Here is a 23,461-nt window from a genome sequence, read left to right on the forward strand (position 1 = left end):
AAGTGGTTGCTGTTTTTAGTTTTTTTTAAAAAAGGGAATGGCCCATTTTAAGAAAGCTATAATTAAGGGTTAGCCCAATTTTCCATGCCCTTTACACACATAACATGCAACATAAATGCTTACAGCATCACTTTTCCTCAGGTCAGGCTCCCACACGGCTTACTCCTTTTTACCTGCAGACTGCTCCTGTCACCCAGCTCCACCCACTGGCAGTCTCACAGTCCTACACCGTCCATCCAAACTCCATATGCATCTCCAGGTCTGAGACTTGCTGAGGCCATTAATCTCCAGTACCAGCTTTTCCAGCTGCAAGTTGTACTCTCTCCATAAAACCCTCATTGGGCACTCAAGGCCCTCTATCTCTCCATCCATATCATTGCTTTTGATAATCTGGTAACAGTAGCCACACAGACTCATTGAGGAGCATTCTTTTTAAATACCCTCACTTTTTTATCCAATTCATATGTGTCTACCTTATTTTGTGATAAAGCTGAAGACTCTTAGATGGCCATGTGACCTTCTGCTTCTTTTCTACCTTCATAGAGTCTATCCAGTACTAGGCAGAGAGTAGTTCCTCAACATGTATTTGTTATATTGAATTATAACTGATAGCCATAATAATAAAACTCAGGCACTGGTAATTAATAAATTGCCTCTGGATCAGCAAATGGAGTTGAAATTATGGTCACCAGAGTTACAGTTTTAAGTCTATTTTGCATTAATTTCTTTACATTTTGTATTCCAAGTCTTTGACTCCAATATTTTATTTATTTTTAAAATGATAATCAATTTATGGCATATATGGTGGAAAGATTTTGCAGGTTTCTTCTAAAAAGCTCATCATGTCTAAGGGAGCCTCTTACTTTGGGAGATTTGAGCACATGGATAATGAAAATGAAGTTCTCAGGAAAGGGTCAAGAGGACAGGTCTTTGATGTCCCCAGAATGTCTTGATACCTTCTCTCCATTTCCCAAACATATTCCTAAGTTTCTAAATCATATCAGAAAGAACCCATGACAAGACTTCACCTCCTGAGAGAGTAAATGAAAGCAACATCATTGCTATGGGAACAGAAGGAAAACTTCAACTCTTACCTCACTAAGACTTTCTTCTTCACAGAATGTCTGAGAAAAAAACACACAGGTCATCGTTTCTTCCTTCTTCGTAAAAAGGATAAAGTCTTTTCCAATTCTCATGGACCCACTATATTAAAAATGAAGAACATCATGTTTTACACCTCAAATACTAAAAAGGAAGAAACAGGCAGGCTGTTATCACTGTGTACTGTAACAGGATGTTCTTTCCAACACTCTGTTCTGCTGACCCGTCATCAAGAGGGTACAATTTTTTTTTTTTTTCAAAGTAAAGCAGAAGAATTTGAACTAAGCCAGCTCCACACTCTTGCTTGAGGTTTGGCTTCAGGGGAAAGGGTCCACTCAGGGCTCAAAAGAACAATCATCTGTCTCAGGTAGGAGCCGTACAAGTGAGCCTCATGTCCTGACCTTTCAATGCAGCATACTAAAACAAAGAGCTGCAGACACAGCACCTAGGTTAAAATATGCTTTGGGAAACAACAGAACATAGAGATGCAACAAAGCACTAAAGTACAGGCGTACCGCTTCAGGAATCTTTGAAAGAGGATTAATTTTATTATTTGGGAGAATTAACTTAAAATGTCGTAAAGATAAAAGTCAGTTATGGGCCGGGCGTGGTGGCTCATGCCTGTAATTCCAGCACTTTGGGAGGCCGAGGCGGGCTGATTACTTGAGGTCAGGAGTTCGAGACTAGCCTGGCCAACATGGTGAAACTCTGTCCCTACAAAAATACAAAAATTAGCTGAGCATGGTGGCTCATGCCTGTAATCCCAGCTGCCCAGGAGGCTGAGGCAGGAGAATCACTTGAACCCAGGAGGCGGAGGTTGCAGTGAGCCAAGATCGCACCACTGCACTCCAGCCAGGGTGACAGAGTGAGAATCTGTCTCAAAAAAAAAAAGTCAGTTTTGTATATGGAGATTCCAACACAAAGTAGGTCACCCCTGCCTCAAGTTTATATATTTTTTAAAGCTTTACATGCCTGCATCATTCTGTGTAAATTGCTTTATAAACAGTGTTCCCAGTATCAATAATATATGTCTTAAGGGAAAAAAAATTCTCACCTTTTAAGACCATTGCCGTATTGCCCTATGAACTTCAAGGTTGACAGCCGTTTTTTGGATCGTCCAAAGTAAATGATGTCTGAAGCTTCCTCTGTAATTGACAGTGACTTTTAAGGTGGTTAAGAAGACTGACACTGGCCTGAGGCCCAGCTGTCAGGATCTCACATTCCTCAGAACATCAGGACAAACCCATAGCTCTTGGGTCAGCCCAGAGACAAGGATTTTCATCAGAATCCATAGTCTCTGACAAGGGTCTTAATGGTATTACAGTCAGCCCAAGGTACGGCAGGCTCCACATTCATGGACTCAACTAATCTTGGACTGAAAATATTCAGAAAAAAAAAATTGCATCTGGACTGACCACGTACAGACTTTTTTTTTTGGTCATTAGTCTCTAAACAACAAAGTATAACAACTATTTAATAGCATTTACACTGCATTGGGTATTATAAGGAACCTGGAAAAGATTTAAAGTATACAGGAGGATATATATAGGTTATACAGAAATACCGTGCCATCTTCTTTCCACAGCTTTTGGTATCCTAGAAAGGTCCTGGAATCCATTCCCTACAGATACTAAGAAACAACTGTATACTGAAAGAGATGAGACAGACCTAACCATGTGGCCTTAGGTAGAGTTTAAAAGTCTGAGCCTTAATTTCCATGTGCTGTAAGAGGGAACTACGTAATACTTATATCACGGTGTTGCTGATGAAGATAAATGAAACAAATGAAATGAGATGATGTATTTGTGAAATCCTGAACACAAAACTTGGCACTTGGTGGGTGTTACCAAATTACAAGTGTTATAATTACTTGTACCACTAGTAATTTCCCCACGAATTTAGCCCTTAACCAGGCCCATGTGAGACTAAGAGGGGCAGGATGACCTCTGCTCTGATACTACCTGGGAACGAAGGCTAATCATTTCAGACGTTCCAAGTCATTCTCCCGACCTCTCCAGGTATTCTGGAATTCTAGACAGTAATCCTCCGGACTTCAGAATATATTAATACCAACCTCCAGAACCAAGAATGTTCTTCTTGTTGGCCTACCTGAATACATGCTGAAGAATTGTCCTGAGGACCCTGTGTCAGTCTGGGTACAGACATGCTATAGTTCAGTGGCACATGGTATGAGGTGTGTAAAAGCCACCAAACTTTCTGCTTCTCTGAAACTAACTGGACCTCCTATGATGTGTTCCTATGAGGGGTTAGGCATTAGGTAAGGATATCCATAATGACAATCTTAGCTAACACTTATTGATTGTTTAGTATATGCTAGGTACTATGTTGTATACTTACACGCACAGCTTATTTAATATTTATAACAAAACAAGAAAGGTATTATTACTATGACCTGCATGTCACAGATGAGCAAATGTAAGTCCAAGGAGTTTTAAAAACCTGCCCAAGGTCACAGAGCTGATAGAGGGTACAGCTAGGATTATAACCCAAAGTTCTAAGTCTTGGTACAGACATGGTATAGCTCTGAACCAAATCCCACGTGTTCATTACACACTACATGAACTCACATGCATGGTTACCAGGTTCTGAGCATGGGAATAAACCACTGAACAGGCCAGGCATGGCTCCTGCCTTGGACAACATTATGTCATGGTAGGAGAAACAGATTGAAAGTAAACTAATAAATAAGATCATTTCTGACTGAGTATTAAGTGAAGAAAACAAAACCAGGGTAATGCGATAGAGAATTAACAGGAATGTGGCCTGCAGACAGAATGATCAGGGAAGGCCACTGGCAGATGGTTAACATGAGATGGATTCAAACGATGAGGGGTCAGCCATGTGTGGGTGGAGTGTTCTAAGGGAGGAAGTGGGAAGAACAAGAAAAGGCCAAAGAGGTGCATAGGGCCAAATAATGTAAGGTCTTGGAAGAGATGCTGAGAGTACAAATTGTATTAAGTAATGGAAAACCACTGAGGGTTTTCAGCAGGAAAATGATATTAATGTACATTTTCAGCAGGAAAATGTACATTAAAAGAAAGAAAATCACTCAGGATGCTGTGTGGGGAATGGACTATAAAGGGGCAAGACTAGAGAATTTTTTAAAAACCCGGAAAGTACTGTAGTCATTTTCTATGGGTCAAGATTGATCTAGCTCCGTTTGAACAACGGATAGATTCTACTTTTAGTCATCTTCCTTCTACTTTATTACTACTTGATGCTACTATGTAACTGAAGTGTGAGTTCCTTCTGAAGGTCTGAATATCCGTCACTTGTCTGTGTTTCAAACATTTTGTTCATGACCCATATAAAAAGAGTTGCTTCTTTTCATAAGGAATTCCCTTAGAATATATCACATATATTCTGTCATTTATTTTAGGAATTCAAAAAAATGAACTTAATATTCAGGCTAGAAGTGAAAAATTACTTTTTTCAGCATGGGTTTTTTCTGTTGTTGTTACAAACTCTTCTTTCTCATTTAAACAATAAAAGACCAAGAATACTTTTAATCAAAATGACCTGGAAAAATCAAAATTATCCGAAGTCAGAACAAAACTGGGTGAAACAGTCTTTCTAAACTTGCTAATACTCTTCAACTATTCAGACCAAGGGGAAACTTCAGAGCTGAAATAAGATATTTGCCATAACTCATATCTTCAGCTTCTATCAGCAAATCAATATTTGAGCATACTGATGCATCCTTTCCTCAATTGTGGAACTGACCATGGCAGTTCCATATTACTTGAACTCTCACCATTTTTTAAATCTAGTGGTCAAAAACCCTGGCTTGTGGAACACACCATGTTTAAAGAATTCAGAAATACAATATCTAAAACAACCCAATGCCCTCAGATGGAATCACATTTCAATTTCACAGCACGCAGACACTGTATACCCATAATGTGCTGGCTTTGTGCTAACCTTGAATACACAAAGATAAGTCATGAAATATATTGTAGATGCATTCTTTATGATGGGAACATTCATTTGAAGCAAGTAAAGCTTTCAAAATGCAGAGGAAAAAACAAGGCTAAAAACAAGGAGAGGAAACCTCTACCTCAAGGTTAAGCAAAATTAAAAATAGCCTACAGGCACAGGAAACTGCCTGGGGCTCTCACAAGCAATACCTAAAGGATGAGCTAAAAACAATCTCAGAGTCTATTCAGTGACTATTTGTTTTCCATTCATTCCCAGATGCTTATTTCTTACAATCAGTAACATTTGCCTTTCATTTTTCTGACAATATTAATATACATTTACTTTTTGTCTTGGTTTAGATGGTTACAATAAATTTACTCTGCCAGCTGGGATACTTAAACCTAAAAAGTTCAACAAAAAGTCTGGGGCTTATTTTCCTTAATAGCTCCATACCTGTTTTTGCATAGATAGCTCAATTTATTTTTATTTATTTTGTAGGTTTTCAGACTGTTTCCTTTAACAGCCAGTTACGTATCTAGATAATTAACTTACCAGGGCTCATGCCACATCCATCATCCAGGAAACACAACATGAATCCCCCCTGCAGTTTTTCATTATCCACTGTAAGAGAAAGCAGTTATTACTAATAAATATCGGGCTTAATTTGTTAGTCAGAAAGTCATGCTGCTAGAATAATTATTCGTCTTCCTCCAATGCAGCCACAGAGTGACAGAGTTATGGCACAAAGATGGAGCCTAGAGTGGAGTCTTGGCTACAGCTTCACAAGAAACTGCAGCGGAAAAATAATCATGCAACATAAAGGCTTTAAATTAACACAAAACATCTACATGTGAAAAAATTATGTATACAGCAGGACACGTTCTGCTCTGCAACTGGACTAGTCCTTTAAATGTCAGGCATTTCCTCTCTGTGGGGAGGGAAAAAGGTAAATGGTGAAGTGACCCCAGGATCCTTTGCTCAAACTGACCAACCTTTGTGCCCTTCCACCAAAGCACAATTATAAAATAAATCTAGGCCATTATTATTAAATCCATCAGGCTCCCTTCTAAGTAGTTAATTCTCATAAGAGCCATTTGTGAGTGCGTCTTCATGGGAGCAAATACTTACCTCTTCAAGACGCACTTAATTTTTGAAAATGGCTAAGTTATTTGAAATCAATTTTGATGATTTGAAGATATCATTAAATTACATAACATAATCTTTGGTTTACAAAAATGTTGGAGGTAGGCTGGGTGTGGTGACTCAGGCCTGTAATCGCAGAACTTTGGGAGGCTAAGGCAAGAGGATCACTTGAGGCCAGGGGTTCAAGACCAGCCTGCCCAAGGTAGTAAGACTGTCTCTAAAATAAATAAATAAAGTTAAATCTGTAACTAAAACTAATGAGACTAATTTTAGGGCCCAGTTTGTAAACTGGCCCTGAAAATAATTTCAGTAGTTGGACATAGGAGTTCTAGCACATTTCTCTTTCTTAAATGACGGTGTTATTCAGGAATAATTTATGCACAATAAACTGCACATGTTTAAAGTGCACAATTTGACAAATTTTAACACACACACACACACGTATGAAATCATAACCACAGTCACAGCAGCGAACATATCCACACCTCAAATGTTTCCTCCTGACCCTTTGTAAATCCTCCCTTAGGACCCTTCCATGTCCCATCACCCTCACCTTACCCTCAAGCAATCACTGATATGCTTTCTGTCCCCATAGATTCATTTCCAGCACATTTATTAAGTCAACTTCTCTGTTCAAAAGTCACTTAGAGACTGGATGTGGTAGCTCACGCCTGTAATCCCAGCACTTTGGGAGGCCAAGGAGGGAGGATGGCTTGAGCCCAGGAGTTCAAGACCAGCCTGGCCAACATAGTGAGACCTTATGGCCACTAAAAATTAAAAATAAAAAAATAGGCTGGGCACGGTGGCTCATGCCTGTAATCCCAGCACTTCGGGAGGCCAAGGTGGGCGGATCACGAGGTCGAGAGATTGAGACCATCCTGGCCAACATGGTGAAACCCTGTCTCTACTAAAAATACAAAAATTAGCTGGGTGTGGTGGCACGTGCCTGTAGTCCCAGCTACTCTGGAGGCTAAGGCAGGAGAATCTCTTGAACCCGGGAGGCGGAGGTTGCAGTGAGCCCAGATCGCACCACTGCACTCCAGCCTGGGCGACAGAGCGAAACTCCATCTCAAAAAAAAATAGCCAGGCATGGTGGCACATGCCTCTAGTCTTGGCCACTTGGGAGGCTGGAACAGGAGGATCACTTGAGCCTAGGACTTCAAGTTTGCAGTAAGCTATGATCACACCACTGCACTCCAGCCTGGGCAACAGAGAGAGACCCTGTCTCAAAAAAAAAAAAAAAGTCACCTAGAATTAATATTTTAAAAAGTAAGTAAGTTTCAAGATAGCCCATGAATACATACTTAATCTTTCTGGGTTTATAATTTCATGGTGATGTGCCCACTTCTAATCCCCCCTTCTCTCCAATTTACTTCTTTGTCTGTAAACTTTCAGGATCCGGACTACCATTTCATTTTCCCAGTTCCTTCTCTCTACCTAGTCCTATGGTCTGCTTACCTCAACTTCTGTGTCAGGACATTCCTCCTCTCCCCCTTTAAGGTACTTGTTCTGTTTAGTCCTCCCTCGAAGGCTGATATTTCCTCACTGTTTAATGAGGGGAATCCAACTCTGTTGAGTTCTCTGCATAAGGCAGTAGCTCTCAATCTTGGTTGCACATTGAAATCAACTAGAGATATTCCAATGTAACTGGTCTTGGATAGGGTTCAGAAATTGGTATTTTCTCGTAAAATTTCCCTCAGTTATTCTAATGTTCATCCAGGATTGGGAATCACCTGATGCAAAACCAGGTTCAGCCTCGGGCAGCTCTGCATGGTAGCCACAGCTGATTTGCACTTCTTTGTAAATATTTCTTCTGGAAGGAGCTTGCAGAAAGAAGGGTATTCCTTCAGTAAACGGCTGGGAAAGACCAAAGATTCCCAGTACACATATACTACAGTATCTCCTTTTTTTGTAAATCCATATTAGGAATTAGAGACAAACAAGTATAGCCTCAAAATTTAATAATCCCCCATTATCCACTCTGAAACCTGGCCTTGTTTATTTCAATTCCTTAAAACTATGAATTTCAGGTATATTTTATCACCTGTTAATTACGCATGTCCAAAACAAAACAAACACCTCCTCTCACGTTAGACTTTCTCCTCCTCCTTGTTTCCTGTTCAATAAATGGCATCACCCTGCCCCTAGGCTTCAGCTGCGCAAGTCAAAACCTCGGATCATCATTATGTTCTCCATCTCCTCACCCCTCACACGGGCAACCATCTGGTCCTCTCAATTTCACTGCCTTAATGACTCCCATTTGACCACTTTCTCTATCCCCAGTATACTGCCTGGGGATACAGACACCATCTCCTTTCTGGATCACAACAGCGCCCTACCTTCTTGCTCTCCCTACAGTCACAGGGTGCAGCCAGTCTTCCATCAGTCGTGCATTTCACTGCTCTCCTGCTTAAAACCTCTCCATAGCTTCCCAATGCTCTCAGGATAAAATCCAACCACCTAACAAATCTTGTTTGCCCTCCATGACCGGGCCATCTGGATAACTCTCCAAGCTCATTTCTTGTCTTTCCCTCACCTGCCCATACTGCCACCTTCCACTCCTGCACAAACACTCCCCTTGAACAAATCTTAAACATCTCAAACATTTTTTCTACATTCTCTCCATATTCCAGTTGCTGCACATAATGCCCTTCCACCCTTTCCACGCTTCACTCACCAGGCGAAAGCCTATTTTCTCTTTCAATTAGTTCATATCAGACTTCTTTTAGGAAGCCTTTCCTAATCCTTCCATGTCATTAGTGCCCATAATTAATGACCCCTTTATCTCTGTTTTTGTACCTTTGTAGTATATTAAAATACCTGTTCGTGTATCTATTTGTCTTTTGGACCAATGGTTCCTACACTTTTTTGGAACACAGTTACCTCAGAGATATAAGGAAAGCTATGGACCCTCTACCCACCAAAGTACAGCTACATACTACATTTTTCATGGGCTCCACACTAAAATGCCAATTTCTTAAGAGTGTAAACGCAGCACCTAGCCCAGTGCCTGGCATTTAGTAAGCACTAAAAAAAAGTACCGAATGCATGTCCATGTTTACTGGAACTAATACACACAAATGTATAAAACACCACGGGAAACATATTTCATTTGAATTTTATAGCCTTCAAATTAATTAGTTGATAGAAATTTAAGATTGACAATAATTCAAGGCCACAGTAAATAATCTGAAAACTAGTCCAATCTTAGATTAACTTTGTATCCCCAGAATAATCCTATGTATTGATGCATAAGCATTGTCCCTGCTTTTTTAATCCATTTTTTTAAGAAAATCAGTTTGCTAGGTTGATAGCCATAAGATGGCTTGCCTCAATAAAAAAATGAACAGGTAAATCAATAAAAACATGAATAGGTAATTTTAAGCTAAACTGAACTATAAGTTCAGTTTTTCACAAAATATACATAAACACAAAAAAGAAGTAAGTGCCAGCCATGCCTGGTGGCTCATGCCAGTAATCCCAGCACTTTGGGAGGCTGAGGCAGAGGGAATCACTTGAGGTCAGGAGTTTGAGACCAGCCTGGCCAACATGATGAAATCCCGTCTCTACTAAAAATACAAAACTTAGCCGGGTGTGTGCCTGTAATCCCAGCTACTGGAAAGGCAGAGGCAGGAGAATTGCTTGAACCTGGGAAGCGGAAGTTGCAATGAGCCGAGATGGTGCCACTGCACTCCAGCCTGGGCAACAGAGTGAGACTCCATCTCGAAAAAAAAGAAGAAGTGCCACTTTAATCTCAACTTGGTCAAGATCTTATTTTGTTTGTTTATGAAGATAAACTGAGTACTTAGAGAAAGTAGGGTGAAATAAACACTCTCATTCCCTGCTGGTCTCCAGTCACAAACCCCAAAGAACATAATGCGTGGATTCTGATTACATTTGTTATATTTTGTGACTATGGATAAGTCTTCTCAATCCTCCATCAATTGTGCATGTGGTCTGAATGAAATGCAGCTTACATCTGTCTCTCCTCCTCCATTTCTAGTACTACTGCCCTATTATAATTCTCATGAAATCTTGCCTAGGTAATTCCCATAGCCATACCTCCCTGCTATCCTTGCTTTCATACTTCTCCAGACTCTCTTGTAAGGTATTTCTGGAATGAGTATCTTTCTTTAAAAAAGAAAAGAGCTCAGCCAGGCGCGGTGGCTCAAGCCTGTAATCCCAGCACTTTGCGAGGCCGAGGCAGGCGGATCACAAGGTCAGGAGATCAAGACCATCCTGGCTAACATGGTGAAACCCCGGCTCTACTAAAAATACAAAAAAAAATTAGCCGGGCATGTGGCGGGCACGTGTAGTCCCAGCTACTCGGTAGGCTGAGGCAGGAGAATGGTGTGAACCCGGGAGGCAGAGCTTGCAGTGAGCCGAGCTCGCGCCACTGCACTCCAGCCTGGGCGACAGAGCGAGACTCCGTCTCAAAAAAAAAAAAAAAAAAAAAAAAAAAGACCACATGTCTACTTAGAAAACTGACACTGCTCAAAGTTCTTCAGTGGTCCACCGACTGCAGAAAAAACCTTGGTATGGTATTGAAGATGCTCATTCATTTGGTTCTGACACTTAGTGCGAGTCAACCGAGCCTCAGCATTGTTCCCTGAGTGCTTTTTCACCAGACATCTGTGTGGCTCCCTCCCTTTCATCATTCAGGTCTTTGCTTGTGTGTTAGCTATTTAAAGAAACCCTCTTAGACCACCCATGAAAAGCTGTATACCCCTTCTATGGCTCTCTGTTCTCTTATCCTGCTTTATTTTTTTCCCTTTTAGCACTTATCATTGCCTTGTATATTACATATTTGTTCATTTCTGTATTGTCTATCTCTCCCCATTAGGATATATGTTCCAGGGGAACACAGACCTCAACATTTTTCTCAGTGCACTATCCCCAGTACCTAGAATAACAGACAACAAATTATTACTGAATAAATTAATGAATCTGTGAACTAGCCTATCTCCATTTGTTTTCTCATAATTATTACCTAGACAGGAATATTCTTTTCTTCCTGGAGTATCTGACAAAAATCACATTCATATTTCAAGCTCTAGCCCCTTAATATGAGGCATAATTTCTTCTTTCTCTGTGTTCCCACCATACTCTGAGTCTTTCCTACGCAAGAGTGTTCATCTTATTTTACTCTATTGGATATGGAAGGGAAGATGACTTTTTCTCACTAGAAAGGCCCTATTCTGTGCCTTCACTCACTTTTCCCCTGTGGAGGTTAGCTCACTCACCTACTGGTCACTTAGGGAAGAATAAACTGGGGAGGCTCAGTTCTGACCCTGCATTTTCCTCCTAGGAGAGAGCTGCCTGCAGAGAGCGTGAGTCCTGATCCCTTGTCCCAGGGCAGAAGAGTTTCAGAGGAAGCCCAACTCCACGGGGCGGGTGAGTCCACGTGATCCCGGGGTCTGACCTGCAAGTCCATTTGCTCTCTCACACTAAGCTACATACTCCAGCCTAACATTTATCAGCAATAAAGGCTGACTCTTTTTCTATTTCTCAAGTTTTTCAGGACCTGGAGAGGAGAAGGAGATGAACAGTGTCATTTATTGTTTCCTCAGTTATCTCAAGAGGTCCACGTCTATCTCTCTCATGAAGCGTAAGCACTCCTCTGACTCAGAACACTCAGTTAACTGAGGTGCTTTTTAAACAGAGATATGGATTTAGATCATGGAGCATATCCTGTCACCCGTGACCAGTAGCCAATATTGCAGAACAGCTGACAGAAATGTGGTAGGGATGCCGCGTGACTACCTGGGCATTACTCTACAGAGCTGGATCACAGAACCTAACTTCATTAGCATCATAGTCTAATGAGATAACTAGTGAGTGCAATAAATACTTGATGACTACGAATAAAGTCAGCAAAGAAAACAGATTTGGTTTGGATTTTCTAGCCCTCATACCGCACATTCACGTACACACTTTGAAACTACTAAGTTGGGAATGATGTATGCTTAATTATGAATAACCGTTAATTTAATATACTTTTTAAAAATAAAACTGTTTCTCATGGCAGGCAAATTGAGTGCTCCAAATCACTCTGATACATTCACAAAACTCTGGAAGACCTAATTTTGTAAATGGGTCCTTTAGCACACAATTTGACTCTCAGAGTATACTCTCCTCACCCTGGCTCCCCACAGGGTCACTGTACCCACAAAGCACTTAGATTACATTAAAATTCTATAGAATGTGGTTTTATCTCATGAAATAAAATACAAGCAAAGTAACTACAGTCTTTCCATTAGAAGAAAATAAAAGAAGAAAGCAAATCTGCTCACCTGAAAAGACATCAAGTCTTTCAGCCCCTGCATCTCTGGAAACAATACAAAAATATTATTTCTTCAATATGAAATGAATTGCTTACATAAGGTATAACCTATTGTCAGATATCAAACAATACAAAAATCCACTTAAATTGCTTCAAAATCAATTTCTAAAACGTTTCACTGTGCTATTATATCATAAGACCTATGATTAGTCATAATTTGAGAATATGAAAAAGACTGCAACTCAGAAATGTGAAAGAAGAGATGGAATTTAGTGGGAATTACACAAAAAACTAACAAAATGGATATAATTTAAAAAAAAAACAACAAAAAAAGCTGGCTGGCAAATAATCCAGAAGTCATGGAATGTTTTTCATATTTTAGTTCAAAAAAAAAAGAAAAATCAAATTACTAGGTAATAGTGTACTATAAGAAGACATTTTAAAGAACATACATGGAAGGAAAGAAATCAAAATGTTAATAGGAGTTTTCTCTTTGTTAGAGGTTGGAAAACTATAGCCACGGACCAAAATGGCCCATCAACTGTTTGTAAATAAAGTGTTATTGGAACACAATCATGCCCATTCATTACATAGTATCTAAGGTTGCCTCAGCACTACAGTGGCAGAGTTGAGTAGTTTCAAAGGAGACCCCATATCCCACAGAGGTGAAAATATTTGCCATCTGGTCTTTTACAGAAAAGGATGCTGACTCCTCTTCTAGATGATGAGAGTACTGATGAAGACTGTTTTAAAAAAAATTCTCCATTTTCTAAAATTCACAGATATTATTTTTGTATTTTTTTACAATTATTTTTAGAAGTAAAATTTTTAATATAAAAGAAGAAAGGGCCAGAAGACTCTGGCTTCAATATCAAGGGTGTGAGAGAAAGGAGGAAGGCATAGGCAAGGAAAACTTAGCCGATGAGGAAGAAGGTAAGTTAAGGCAGGGAGGAGTCTAAAAGGAAGCTCAGTGCAACAACAGCAACTACGTAACTCTGGTGGGGAAACCTGAGCGTCTCTCAAAAGTTCCATCAGTTCTAAACCCAAAACTCCCAGACAAATCTGAGTAGGTACACTGTACTTGCTCCACAGGCCTAGAAGTTAGTTCCATATAGCTCCTTCCTCTAGCCAATTGCTGCTTCTCAGCCCTCCCTATATAGACACTCTGGAGTTACCACTGCCATTTCTTGAGCACCTCCCATGTATCAAGTAAGCACTGAATGGTGTATTTTTGAAAATTCTCTTCCGATCCTTACCATAGTTCCATAACACATAGGTATCAATATCTCCATTATATAATCATGCATTATACAAAGTACCATGTACACAATAAATGTTTAATAAATGCCACTGTACTGAAATGTAAGTTTTTAAAGAGGTAGTTTTTTCATGCAGCACTTCCACGGATTAAGGCATAAAATAATTCACCTTTATCATATATTAAGACATTTTATAATAATCTTTGTTCTTTAGCCCAGGATACTTCCTTTCTGAAGAGCTATTGTATTAGGAAGAGGACCCTAACAAATCCTTCCTATATCACCACATATTCTTCTTCTCTCTCTACAATATTCTTTTAATATCTTTCAGTTCTAATTTTTAAAACTACAGGAAATCATTAAAATATTGAATACAATGATATAAAAGAATTTCTTAGAATAACATGGGGACTTTATAAAGTTCTCCTTCATAAGATCAACTGAGTATCTTAAGTCTGTTAAATAGCTTCTTTTGATGTCAAATACTAGCATCTAAGCAATGGTGGAAAACTCAAACGTCCATGAAGAAAGAGGGACTGAAGGGTTGAGGCTGTCCACGGGGGAAAACTGGAAATGAGGCAAAGCTGAAGGCACGGGCTGGTCCCAAGAGAGCACCTGCTACTCACCTCCAGCCCCTGATCCCGTGGAGGAATGTGGCCTTGAGGTTGCTACTTCTCCTAATCTTTCAAGGAAGGCAGAGGGCCCAAATTTTTTATTTGGTATCTCCAATATCTTAAACCTTATAAACAATTCCTTTTTTCTCCCTTCCTTTTCTTTATAAACACTGTGCAAACTTTCACTATGAGCCAAACACACATAAGACAGGCTGGACCTGGTCAAGGGGCTGCCAGCTTACAAATGCTGCTCTAAGAATTAGTTTATCGATCACATTTCTCTCAGTCCCCTGAGTCTGAAGTCAATCTTTCTTTCCCAATCAACCTCTACTACATAAAATGTTTCTTTTGTTCTACTTCTTCCACATTCTGATTTTACTTGTCCTCCTTTGTTGAATGAATGAAAGAAACAACTTCAAAGGAGAAAAGACAGTTGGAAAAATAGACAAATGTGTTCTTTCAGACTTGCAGATGTCAAGTTGCTGAAAGTGGGCCCATTCAGTAGGAGGCAGGACCGATGACATAGGAGGAGCCTTGCTTCCAAGCTTTGAGCAGCAGCAACAGTAGCAACCCTAAGCTCCTTTAGGGAAGCTAATCAAAAGTGTTTATCTTTCTTGGCTTCATCCTTATTAGCTCCTTCCAAGCTGAGTTCATGGCTCTGAACAAGACTTTATTCTTTTTCTCTACTTCCCTCCCTTTTTATGATTCCATTAGCTCAACAGAGAGAGTTTCCTAAAAGGAGGAGATAACGACTTTCTACTTAGTGCCGGGCAGGAATTTCTGGATGGCTGGTTAATTGACTACACTTTGTGGTCACACTCTCAGAAGGGTCATCTCCCATCTAAGGCAAAAAATGGGGAACAAATGCAAAAAAAAGCTAAAATACTGTTATCAACCAGTGGCAGGGAATTTAGGCTCCTACTGAGATCCTTGATCTAACAACTGCATATTACTTCCTGGATGGATTTTGCTTTCTAAGCAAAAGGTAGGAAAAAATCTTCTGTTATAGGGAATACCAATATAAAACATGTCAAATGCTTTATTCAATTTAACTGGAAAAAAAAAAAATGAAGCCCCTCACAAGCTCCCACAAATACACTACTGAGCAGAACTTAAAACTGTCTAACGGGTTCCTTAATCATTAATACATTTATTAGAGACAGTAAAATACGACAGTGAGGTTCTGCAGCCAGACTGCCCAAATTTGAATGCCAGCTCTGCCAAATATGAATTATGTGACTTTGAATAAATCATCTAATCTCTCTATGCATCAATTTCCACACATGTAGAACTAGGATATTAATTCCCATCTCAGAGTGTAGATATAAGGATGCATGACATAATGCTCATATATAAAGTGTTTATGTATGTCTGATATATAGTAAGAGATCAACAAGTTAGCTATTTTCTTAACTATACAATTTGCTTCTACGCAGACTTCAATAAATGCGCAAATACATGTGTAAATTCTCAAGACAAGTATACACTGACATATAATTCAAAAAATATCTAAATGAATATGTACTATTAAATGGTTATTAACATAAAAACAGACTTCAAGTTTGATCATAAATTAAAATTAAATAAAGGTGAATAATTATTTCTCTCAACTATCCTTTTTCCTAGAACACCTTGATTTTATAGGAAATCAAGTCACAAAACATTCCAGATGGGAAAATATGACATGATCTTTTTATCTTCCCATGTAATTAGACAAGAGTTATGTCATGAAATTCCCTCAGTAACTGTTGTTCACTGATAAACCTTACCTTGCATTGTCCAGCAATTCAGCCAGTGCTCCAAAAAGGAAACTGTGAGTGGTGCTGATGAAGAAATAAAGAGAAAACAAACAGTTAAACAAGGTGTGTAATCAATGTAAAAGCTTTAAGATTCTTGCAGACAAACGTTCTCCAGTTCCAGACATCTAGTGAATTAAGAAGTTACTCTAGAAACAACTCTCTCAGCACGGTCAAGATTCGGAACTAGATACCCTCCATTATGAAGCAAGGGTTAAAAACACTTTTGCCAAAATATCCTGTCCACTTCTAATAAAATAAAAATTTAAGGGCCTTAGTATCTATCATTGAAATAAACTTTGACCTTTTAATATTACTTTATAAGCATGTTTTCAAGTGAGGTTTTTGCCAGAGGATTTTTCATTAAAATTGTATTATTTAAAGACAAGATATTTCTGAAGAATACTGATCAAAATCCTTGCCTACTAAAAGGCCATAAGGCTCCATGTGCAGGCAAAGGAACTGGCAGGAAGCCCTTGCGTGCCTCACCAATCTGTATTTTTCCGCGGAATCTTTCCACCGCTGAAAAGCCTGCTCCTTACATAACCTTAAAAATGGCCTCAGGTCACTTTCTCCTGTACCCTCGAATGCCAGGTCCTCGGTAACAGAATGCTCCAGACAGCCTTCAGTATTTACAACAGTTTGGAGGTTGCACAGTTATCTGAGGGTGGAATCACACTAGCTTAAGGCTCCCATGCTTGCTTCTCATGTCCTGATGAGGCGTATTTCAATCAGCAACCTTATCACAGCATTAAGGGAATATTCAGCATGCAATTTTCTTTCTATATTTAGTAAACAGGTAACAGAAGCAAGAGAGCCTCATTTATCAAAAATACATCTGCTCTTCTATACAAGAGAAAGCATCATCTGCAACCTCAGGCCACAGGACAACACTTTAGTTTAAAATGTATTTTTAAAACACACACACACACACAGAGAGAGAGAGAGAGAATATATCCCCACATTTTGGAGTTTCAAACACAGAGGATGATTAAAAGTCTCATGAGTCAAGTAAGCTTTAAATTTTGTAATTAAGAAAAAAAAACTACTAAAATGTTATTGTTACAAAAAGATGTCCTTCACCCAAAAGAAAGCCATTATAAAAATGTAAAATAGTGTAAAAGAGAAATACGATATGCTTTACAAAATCAGGACTTTAAATCACAAGCCCTTCTAGGAAATTTAAAGTACATGATTCAATATACAAAAATTCAATACATAAACAATCCTTTAGAAAAGCAACTGCAGTAATTCTGACCAAAAATGTCATATGAATTTCTGCACTAGCTCATTCAAGAGATTGTCACTGACTGCCTACCATGTGCCAATGTGTACAGGCAGGGTCTTGGATGTCCTGGAGCTCAAGCTGGTGGGGTACACGGAAAACACACAAGTAAACAAACTTATGAAGATGATATTACAGATTTTGACTGAGTGCTAACTTCGTAGTAGTGATGGGAAAGAGTAACTGGTGAGGAGGGGCATGGTGGTAGGGAAAGCACCTCTTGGTAAAAGGTATTTAAACTGAGTCCTGAAGGATGAGAGAATTCACTCCCTTGCAGAGTACGGTAGAAACTTTTTACCAAGAGCAAGAGATACAAAGACCCTCGAAGCAGAAAAAGAGCTAAGGAGACCAGTGAGCTCCGCTTATGGTAAAATGGGGAGAACAGGTTGAAATGAGGGCATGGCTGGGTCATGCAGGGCTTCCTAGCCCACAGAGAAGAGCTTGTACTTGGCTGACATACAACTGGAAACCACTGTAGTGTTTTAAGAAAAGGGGCGTAAGTTGGTTTACATTTTAAAAAGCTCACTCTGGCAGCTTTCCAGGAAAATGGACCATCTAGCAGCCAGAATGGGAAGCAAAGAACCCAGTTAAGAGGCTGTCTGGAGTAGTCTGGACAAGGGACAGTGGTGGCTTGGACTAAAGTCAGTGGCAGTGGAGACAGAGAGAAATGGATGATTTGAAACATATTTAGAGAAAGCATGCACTCTGGATTGGACATAGAGGTAAAGGGAGAAATTTAAAAATCACTCCTTTTGCAGTAGGAAGTCTCAAACAAAATCTACCTGGGCTGAGCTCAGTGGCTCATGACTGTAATCCCAGCACTCCGGGAGGCCCAAGTGGGAGGATCACTTGAGCTCAGGAGTTCAAGGCCAGCCTGAGCAACATAGCCAGACCCCATCTCTACTAAAAATTTTTAAAAAAAAAGAATTAGCCGGGCATAGGGGTGCATGCGTGTAGTCCCAGCTACTCGGAAGGCTGAGGCTGGAGGATCACTTGAGCCCTGGAGTTCAAGGCTACAGAGAACTATGATCATATCACTGCATCCCAGCCTGGGCCACAGAGCAAGACCCTGTCTCCAAATCCAACCAACCAATCTAGCTGGAGGAGCTGAGAAGTCTTCCATTTGTATCTAATTTTGTTGTTACTCCATGTCACTGTCACTTGTTAAGTTACTACACCACCAGTTGAAAATGGGACTGGGGAAGTGGCTACCACAGGGTGGTTTGGGGGAATGGAGGTTGTGAAGCAGTAGCCACAAAATCCATATAAAACTGAGGCTGAGGAATTTTTCTGAGATAAAATTCACAGTCCTTCCAGCACTGCCCTGAGCATTTTTCTTAAACTCACTCGAAACTATTATTTCTTCATTTGCCTTCCACCTCAGCTACCTTTTAACTTTTTGTTCCACCTTTTCCAGCTTGACATCATTCTCTAAAGAGAGATGAAAACTGAGTATCTGCTGAATATTGCCTGTTTAACTCTGCTATGTTAAAATTATACAGTCTGTCCCACAGAGCAAGGTGGCCTTCCCTGGCTTTCTTTATACCTCCATTTCTGTGGTTTCAAATTTGGTACATCCCTGATATCTGTTCCTATATTTAGTAAATCCAAATTACCAAAAGATGTCAAAAAAAAAAAAAAAGAAACATAAAGAAAAACCCGGACGTTCCACTGTGAATTAAATAGCACTAACTGCTATAATTTGCTGTATGGGAAATGGCAGATGAGAGAAAAAAACCTCTGTCATTCCCCTCTGCAATCTGACTATCTGAAATGACACCTGAGAAGCTCTAAAAGGCAGACAGCCATGGCAGAGAAGAAGAAATGACCAAATAACTAAAAGGTGAGATTCCTATCCTTAGAGAGGTTACATTTTTGAAAAGACTCAGGAGGCCATAGAGTTTGAAATCAATATATGCAAATTACTCTGTTTGAAGGGCAACTTTCATGTTTAAATTGTCAGTGTGTTAGGCAGACTAAGGTTAGGCAGGATTGGTAGAATCACAGTTCTGCTGACCAACAATTAAACAGTTGTGTTAAATGATAAATGTAGGGCCTTCCAACCACTTGGTGTTCACTGAAGAGCACCTAAAGGGTTCAGCCTGGCCCAGAATATATCTTTATTATGCTTTCATCGTTTTAAAAAAGCCTATACAGCTCAAATAAATAAATAAATCCATAAATCAAGTTCACTTGCTGAGTATTCCTCAGGGGACGGGCAAAACCTTTCTTCATGGCGGGCGCAGAGACCCTCCCCGACCCCGACCCCACCTCGGCACTCACGAGTTGGCGTGGATGAAATCCAGGCGCAGCTGGGCCCGCTGAAGCGCAGGGTACCTGTCGTCCATGCCCTCGAACACGACGCGCGCAACTCAAGCGGACAAGGACACCTGACCGGCAGCCGTTCGCCTGCGCCCGCGCCCGCGCCCGCGCCCACGCCCACGCCCACGCTCACGCGCAGAGGGCGGGTTCAGCAAACACGTGCTCCCCCTTGCGGCGGGACCGCGAAGCTCCCCCTGCGTCGTCGACTCAGTAGTCTCGCGAGGTTTGTTGCTTGGTCTTGGAGCCACAATTTGAGAATGACGCATCTGAGCTAGAGTCTCCTGGAATTGAGGTTTATGTAACTTTTTCAGACGGTTGTTCCCCACCCTGCTCCTCTCAATCACTCCCCAGCTGGAAAATGGAGCCCAAAACTGGGATTAAAATTTGATTCGAAATGATTACACATTCACACAAGATGGTGGGGGAACGTGGGCGGCAAGGCAGGACAGTGCGGGGAAGGTGAGTGGGTAGTTCTCTTTGCTTGTCCATTGTGTTACATAGAACCAGAGGTAAGAGTGCTCTGTCCTGTAATCCTAGCACTTACCTTCCTGTGTCTCTTGAGTTGATCATGTTTTTTCTATTTGGAGGAAAAAATGAAAAACAAAAGTGACAAGCCAGAGAGAAAACAAAAGGAATAACTAAAGGCAATCAGAACAGAATTTGGACTTTAATATAGTGGCTTGTCCCTAGGTGAGAATAGCTGCCCCCACCTGAATGGATCACTAACCTTTTTTACCTGTCAGCTGACATGCGACTATTGCACTTGCTGGCCTGGCTCAATGCCTAGATATTCGGTATTGCTCCAAAAGATAGAACTAGGCAGGTAGAAGGTCGGGGTGCGGGGTTGGGGCGGGTAGATAAATATGAGGAAGAACTGCGCAGATGGGTAGAACAGCTGTGTAAATAAATGGTGTTTCTCTACTCACAAAGCCCTGAGTTCTTAAGTCACCAAAACCCAAGCTGATTCAATGTCTTTTGACTTGGAAACCAAGGTAGTTCAATAATACTCAGCAAAGATTTTACATGATAGTCATAAAGTCAGAAACAAACATCTATTAAATAAAGAACTTGAACTAGATGTGTTTGTAATTTCCAGGCATCATACAGGCAGTGAAGCTCTCAGAAAAGAAAAAAAAAAAAGTTTTGGAGTAGTCATTCTACTTCCAAAGAGAGGAGTTTATCAACTACTACATTTATGGGAATCAGGAGAGGAAGAGAGAATTTGAATGGCAACCCGAAGGAACATGATGTTCTAATTTCAAAACTGGAAGTAAACATAAACATTTCAAGTAATTTTCCTGATTGCATTTTTGTTTTAACAGTGGCTGATGTGGTGATGTTTTGACAGCAAAATTCTCTTTACTAAGCAACTTGAGCGATCTTTCCAATTTTTCCTTCTATAGAACTTCACAAATACGACATTTTATTTTCATTTTATGAGCAAGAAAAGCTTGACAAGTCTCTCCTGGATTTATTTTACTACCCAATTTCCAGCTGCTATCTCAAAGCAATTTACTATCGGAAGGGCACCGGAGCCACCAGCCTATAATTAGTAAAGGCTGTAATATCTAATTTTTATCAGAGGGAAGGGTGTGATTATTGCAGAAGCACTCTTTCTTATAATCTGAGCAGAGACTTCCTACAGTAAGTGGCCAGCCCCAAAGCACCAGAAAGTACTGGTTAGCCTGGATGACAGGGACAGAGAGAACCCATTAGATTGTGCTTAAAAAGAGGCCTGAAAGTCACTGCACAGAATCCACCAAAAGCCATTCCCCGCCTCCCCATTTCAACACTGTTTAGCCACTCTGCCATCATAAAGGCAAACCTTGTTTCTCCACAAGGAGTACTTTTGTGATTGCTTATTTCAGCCATATCCCTCAACCCTGCCTGAAGATTCATTTTAACATTATTTCATGGTAAAAAAAAATACTGGGGGAGTGGCAGGGAGGGGAAATTTAAAATGAGAATGCCATTTGATCATCTAATGATTGGTACTGATATTAAGGAAAGCCTGTTTGGGATAAAAGACTCTTCAGCTCTTCCTAACTTAACATTTCAGATTTGTAAAATTCATATTGTAGTCACAAATAATGGCTCAAATCTTTCAGACTACACTTTCCCTCTCATTTAAACAGCTATTATGTGAACCAGCGTTTCATTGCTCTTCACAAACATATTGAACTCAAGACAAATTTCATAAGGATAAGAAACTGATGTTTTGAACCTACCGACCATCCACAATGGTTTGCCATTTCTTAAGAACTAGAATTTAGAAGTGACATTGGCATACTATAATAAACACAGAAAGCAAATGCTATTAAATTGATGATATTAAAAGAGGCCAAGGACCCTCAATTGGCAATAGGAAAATACATCTGAAAACTTCTCACACTCTTTGCTTTGGCTTCCATATTTGTCTCCTCCAAAACTCATGTCAAAATTTAATCTTCAATGTGGTAGTTTTGAGAGGTGGGACCTTTAAGAGGTGATCAGGTCATGAGAGCTCTGCCCTCATGAATGGATTAATTCATTCATAGATTAATGAGTTATCATGTGAGTGGGACTGGTGGCTTTATGAGAAGATGAAGAGGGACCTAAACTAGCACATTCAGCCCCCTCTCATTATGTGATGTCCTGGGCCACCTGGGGACGCTGCAGAGAGTTTCCACCAGTAAGAAGACCCCTACAAGATATGTCCGCTTGACTTTGAACTTGTGAGCCTCTATAACTATAAGAAATAAATTGCTTTTCTTTATAAATTACTCAGTTTTAGGTATTCTGTTATTAGCAACGTAAAGTGAACTAAGACACTCTTCTTATTTTATTGCATTCATGTGAGACAATCTGATTAGTGTGTTTTTATCTCTCTCAATCTACTCCATGTTAGACAATGGTAGAGTTTTCATTGCATTAATCTAAGTTATTTATATTACTGGAAATCTTTATGCCCAGGTATGCAGCACAGTGGTAAGCACGTCTGAAAATTGTAGAAAAATACGAGGTCATGAATTTGCCCAAATAGTAGTGATGGTATTAGAAGATTTAGTAAATAGGGTAGTCACTTTGGTTTGGGTAACCCAATAGCCATTTCCAACTGTCTTATTTCCATCTCACAGCTGAAAGCTTGCTTTCCTGTACTCTTCTGTAGTGAGGGATGACCATTTGACCCAGTCTTCAGAAATAAGATAGATGTAAAAGTATGCTAAGTGGTTTCTAGAAAGGCTTTTGCTTTCCTATTAAAAGGCACGGGCAGGCCTGGCTCTATCTCCCTCCTGTGTGTCTGCCTTGAATACAAGCACGATACCTGGATCTTTGGGTGTCATTGGCATCCTTGAGGAAAAAGTCAAGAAAATCACTTGAAGCTGCTACAAACCTTCTCGAATTACTAAACCAAAACCAGCAATCTCTCACCTCCAGATTTTTTGTTGCAAAACAAAACTGAAGTTTAATCCTTATTTGTTTAAGTAATTAGAGTTAGCTTTTCTTTTACTTGGAACCAAAGCTATTTTAACTGGTATAGAGTAGCAAAGCATAATGCCAGAAAGCACCAGAAGTAAACATTCTTTTCATGGTTGGGCATCAGCAAAAGAATATTTATTATAAAGAGTGATATTTATGTTTTTTCTTGACAGAAGTGGTAAATGTGAATTGGCAGAAAGGAAGGAAGACACTGCAGACGGGAGCAGCCATTGGAACAAAAAGATAGAGGAAGGGGCAGG

The 23,461-nt window shown here is 40.0% G+C and overlaps 1 protein-coding gene across 7 annotated transcripts in view; it reads right to left on the reverse strand.

Annotated features, from left to right (window-relative positions):
• Window positions 1-20,023, reverse strand: part of MORC1 (MORC family CW-type zinc finger 1) — a 159,803-nt gene extending 139,780 nt beyond the window's left edge. For 3 of the 7 annotated variants that reach the window (XM_063806956.1, XM_063806955.1, XM_063806954.1), the window contains exons 1-5: window positions 19,704-19,886; window positions 16,109-16,162; window positions 12,477-12,511; window positions 5,593-5,661; window positions 1,095-1,203 (exon numbers count right to left, since the gene is read on the reverse strand). In XM_063806956.1, coding sequence (XP_063663026.1) covers window positions 1,095-1,203; window positions 5,593-5,609 — 126 coding nt within the window. In that variant the 5' untranslated portion in view covers window positions 5,610-5,661; window positions 12,477-12,511; window positions 16,109-16,162; window positions 19,704-19,886. Of the gene's footprint in view, window positions 1-1,094; window positions 1,204-2,155; window positions 2,247-5,592; window positions 5,662-12,476; window positions 12,512-16,108; window positions 16,163-19,703 lie in introns of all 7 variants that reach the window. The other 4 variants (XM_016941616.4, XM_009446106.5, XM_526261.8 and 1 more) reach the window with 3 other exon arrangements.
• Window positions 20,024-23,461: the final 3,438 nt, after the last annotated feature.

Source organism: Pan troglodytes, chromosome 2 (assembly GCF_028858775.2).
Source record: "Pan troglodytes isolate AG18354 chromosome 2, NHGRI_mPanTro3-v2.0_pri, whole genome shotgun sequence".
In the NCBI taxonomy this organism is placed as follows: domain Eukaryota; kingdom Metazoa; phylum Chordata; class Mammalia; order Primates; family Hominidae; genus Pan; species Pan troglodytes.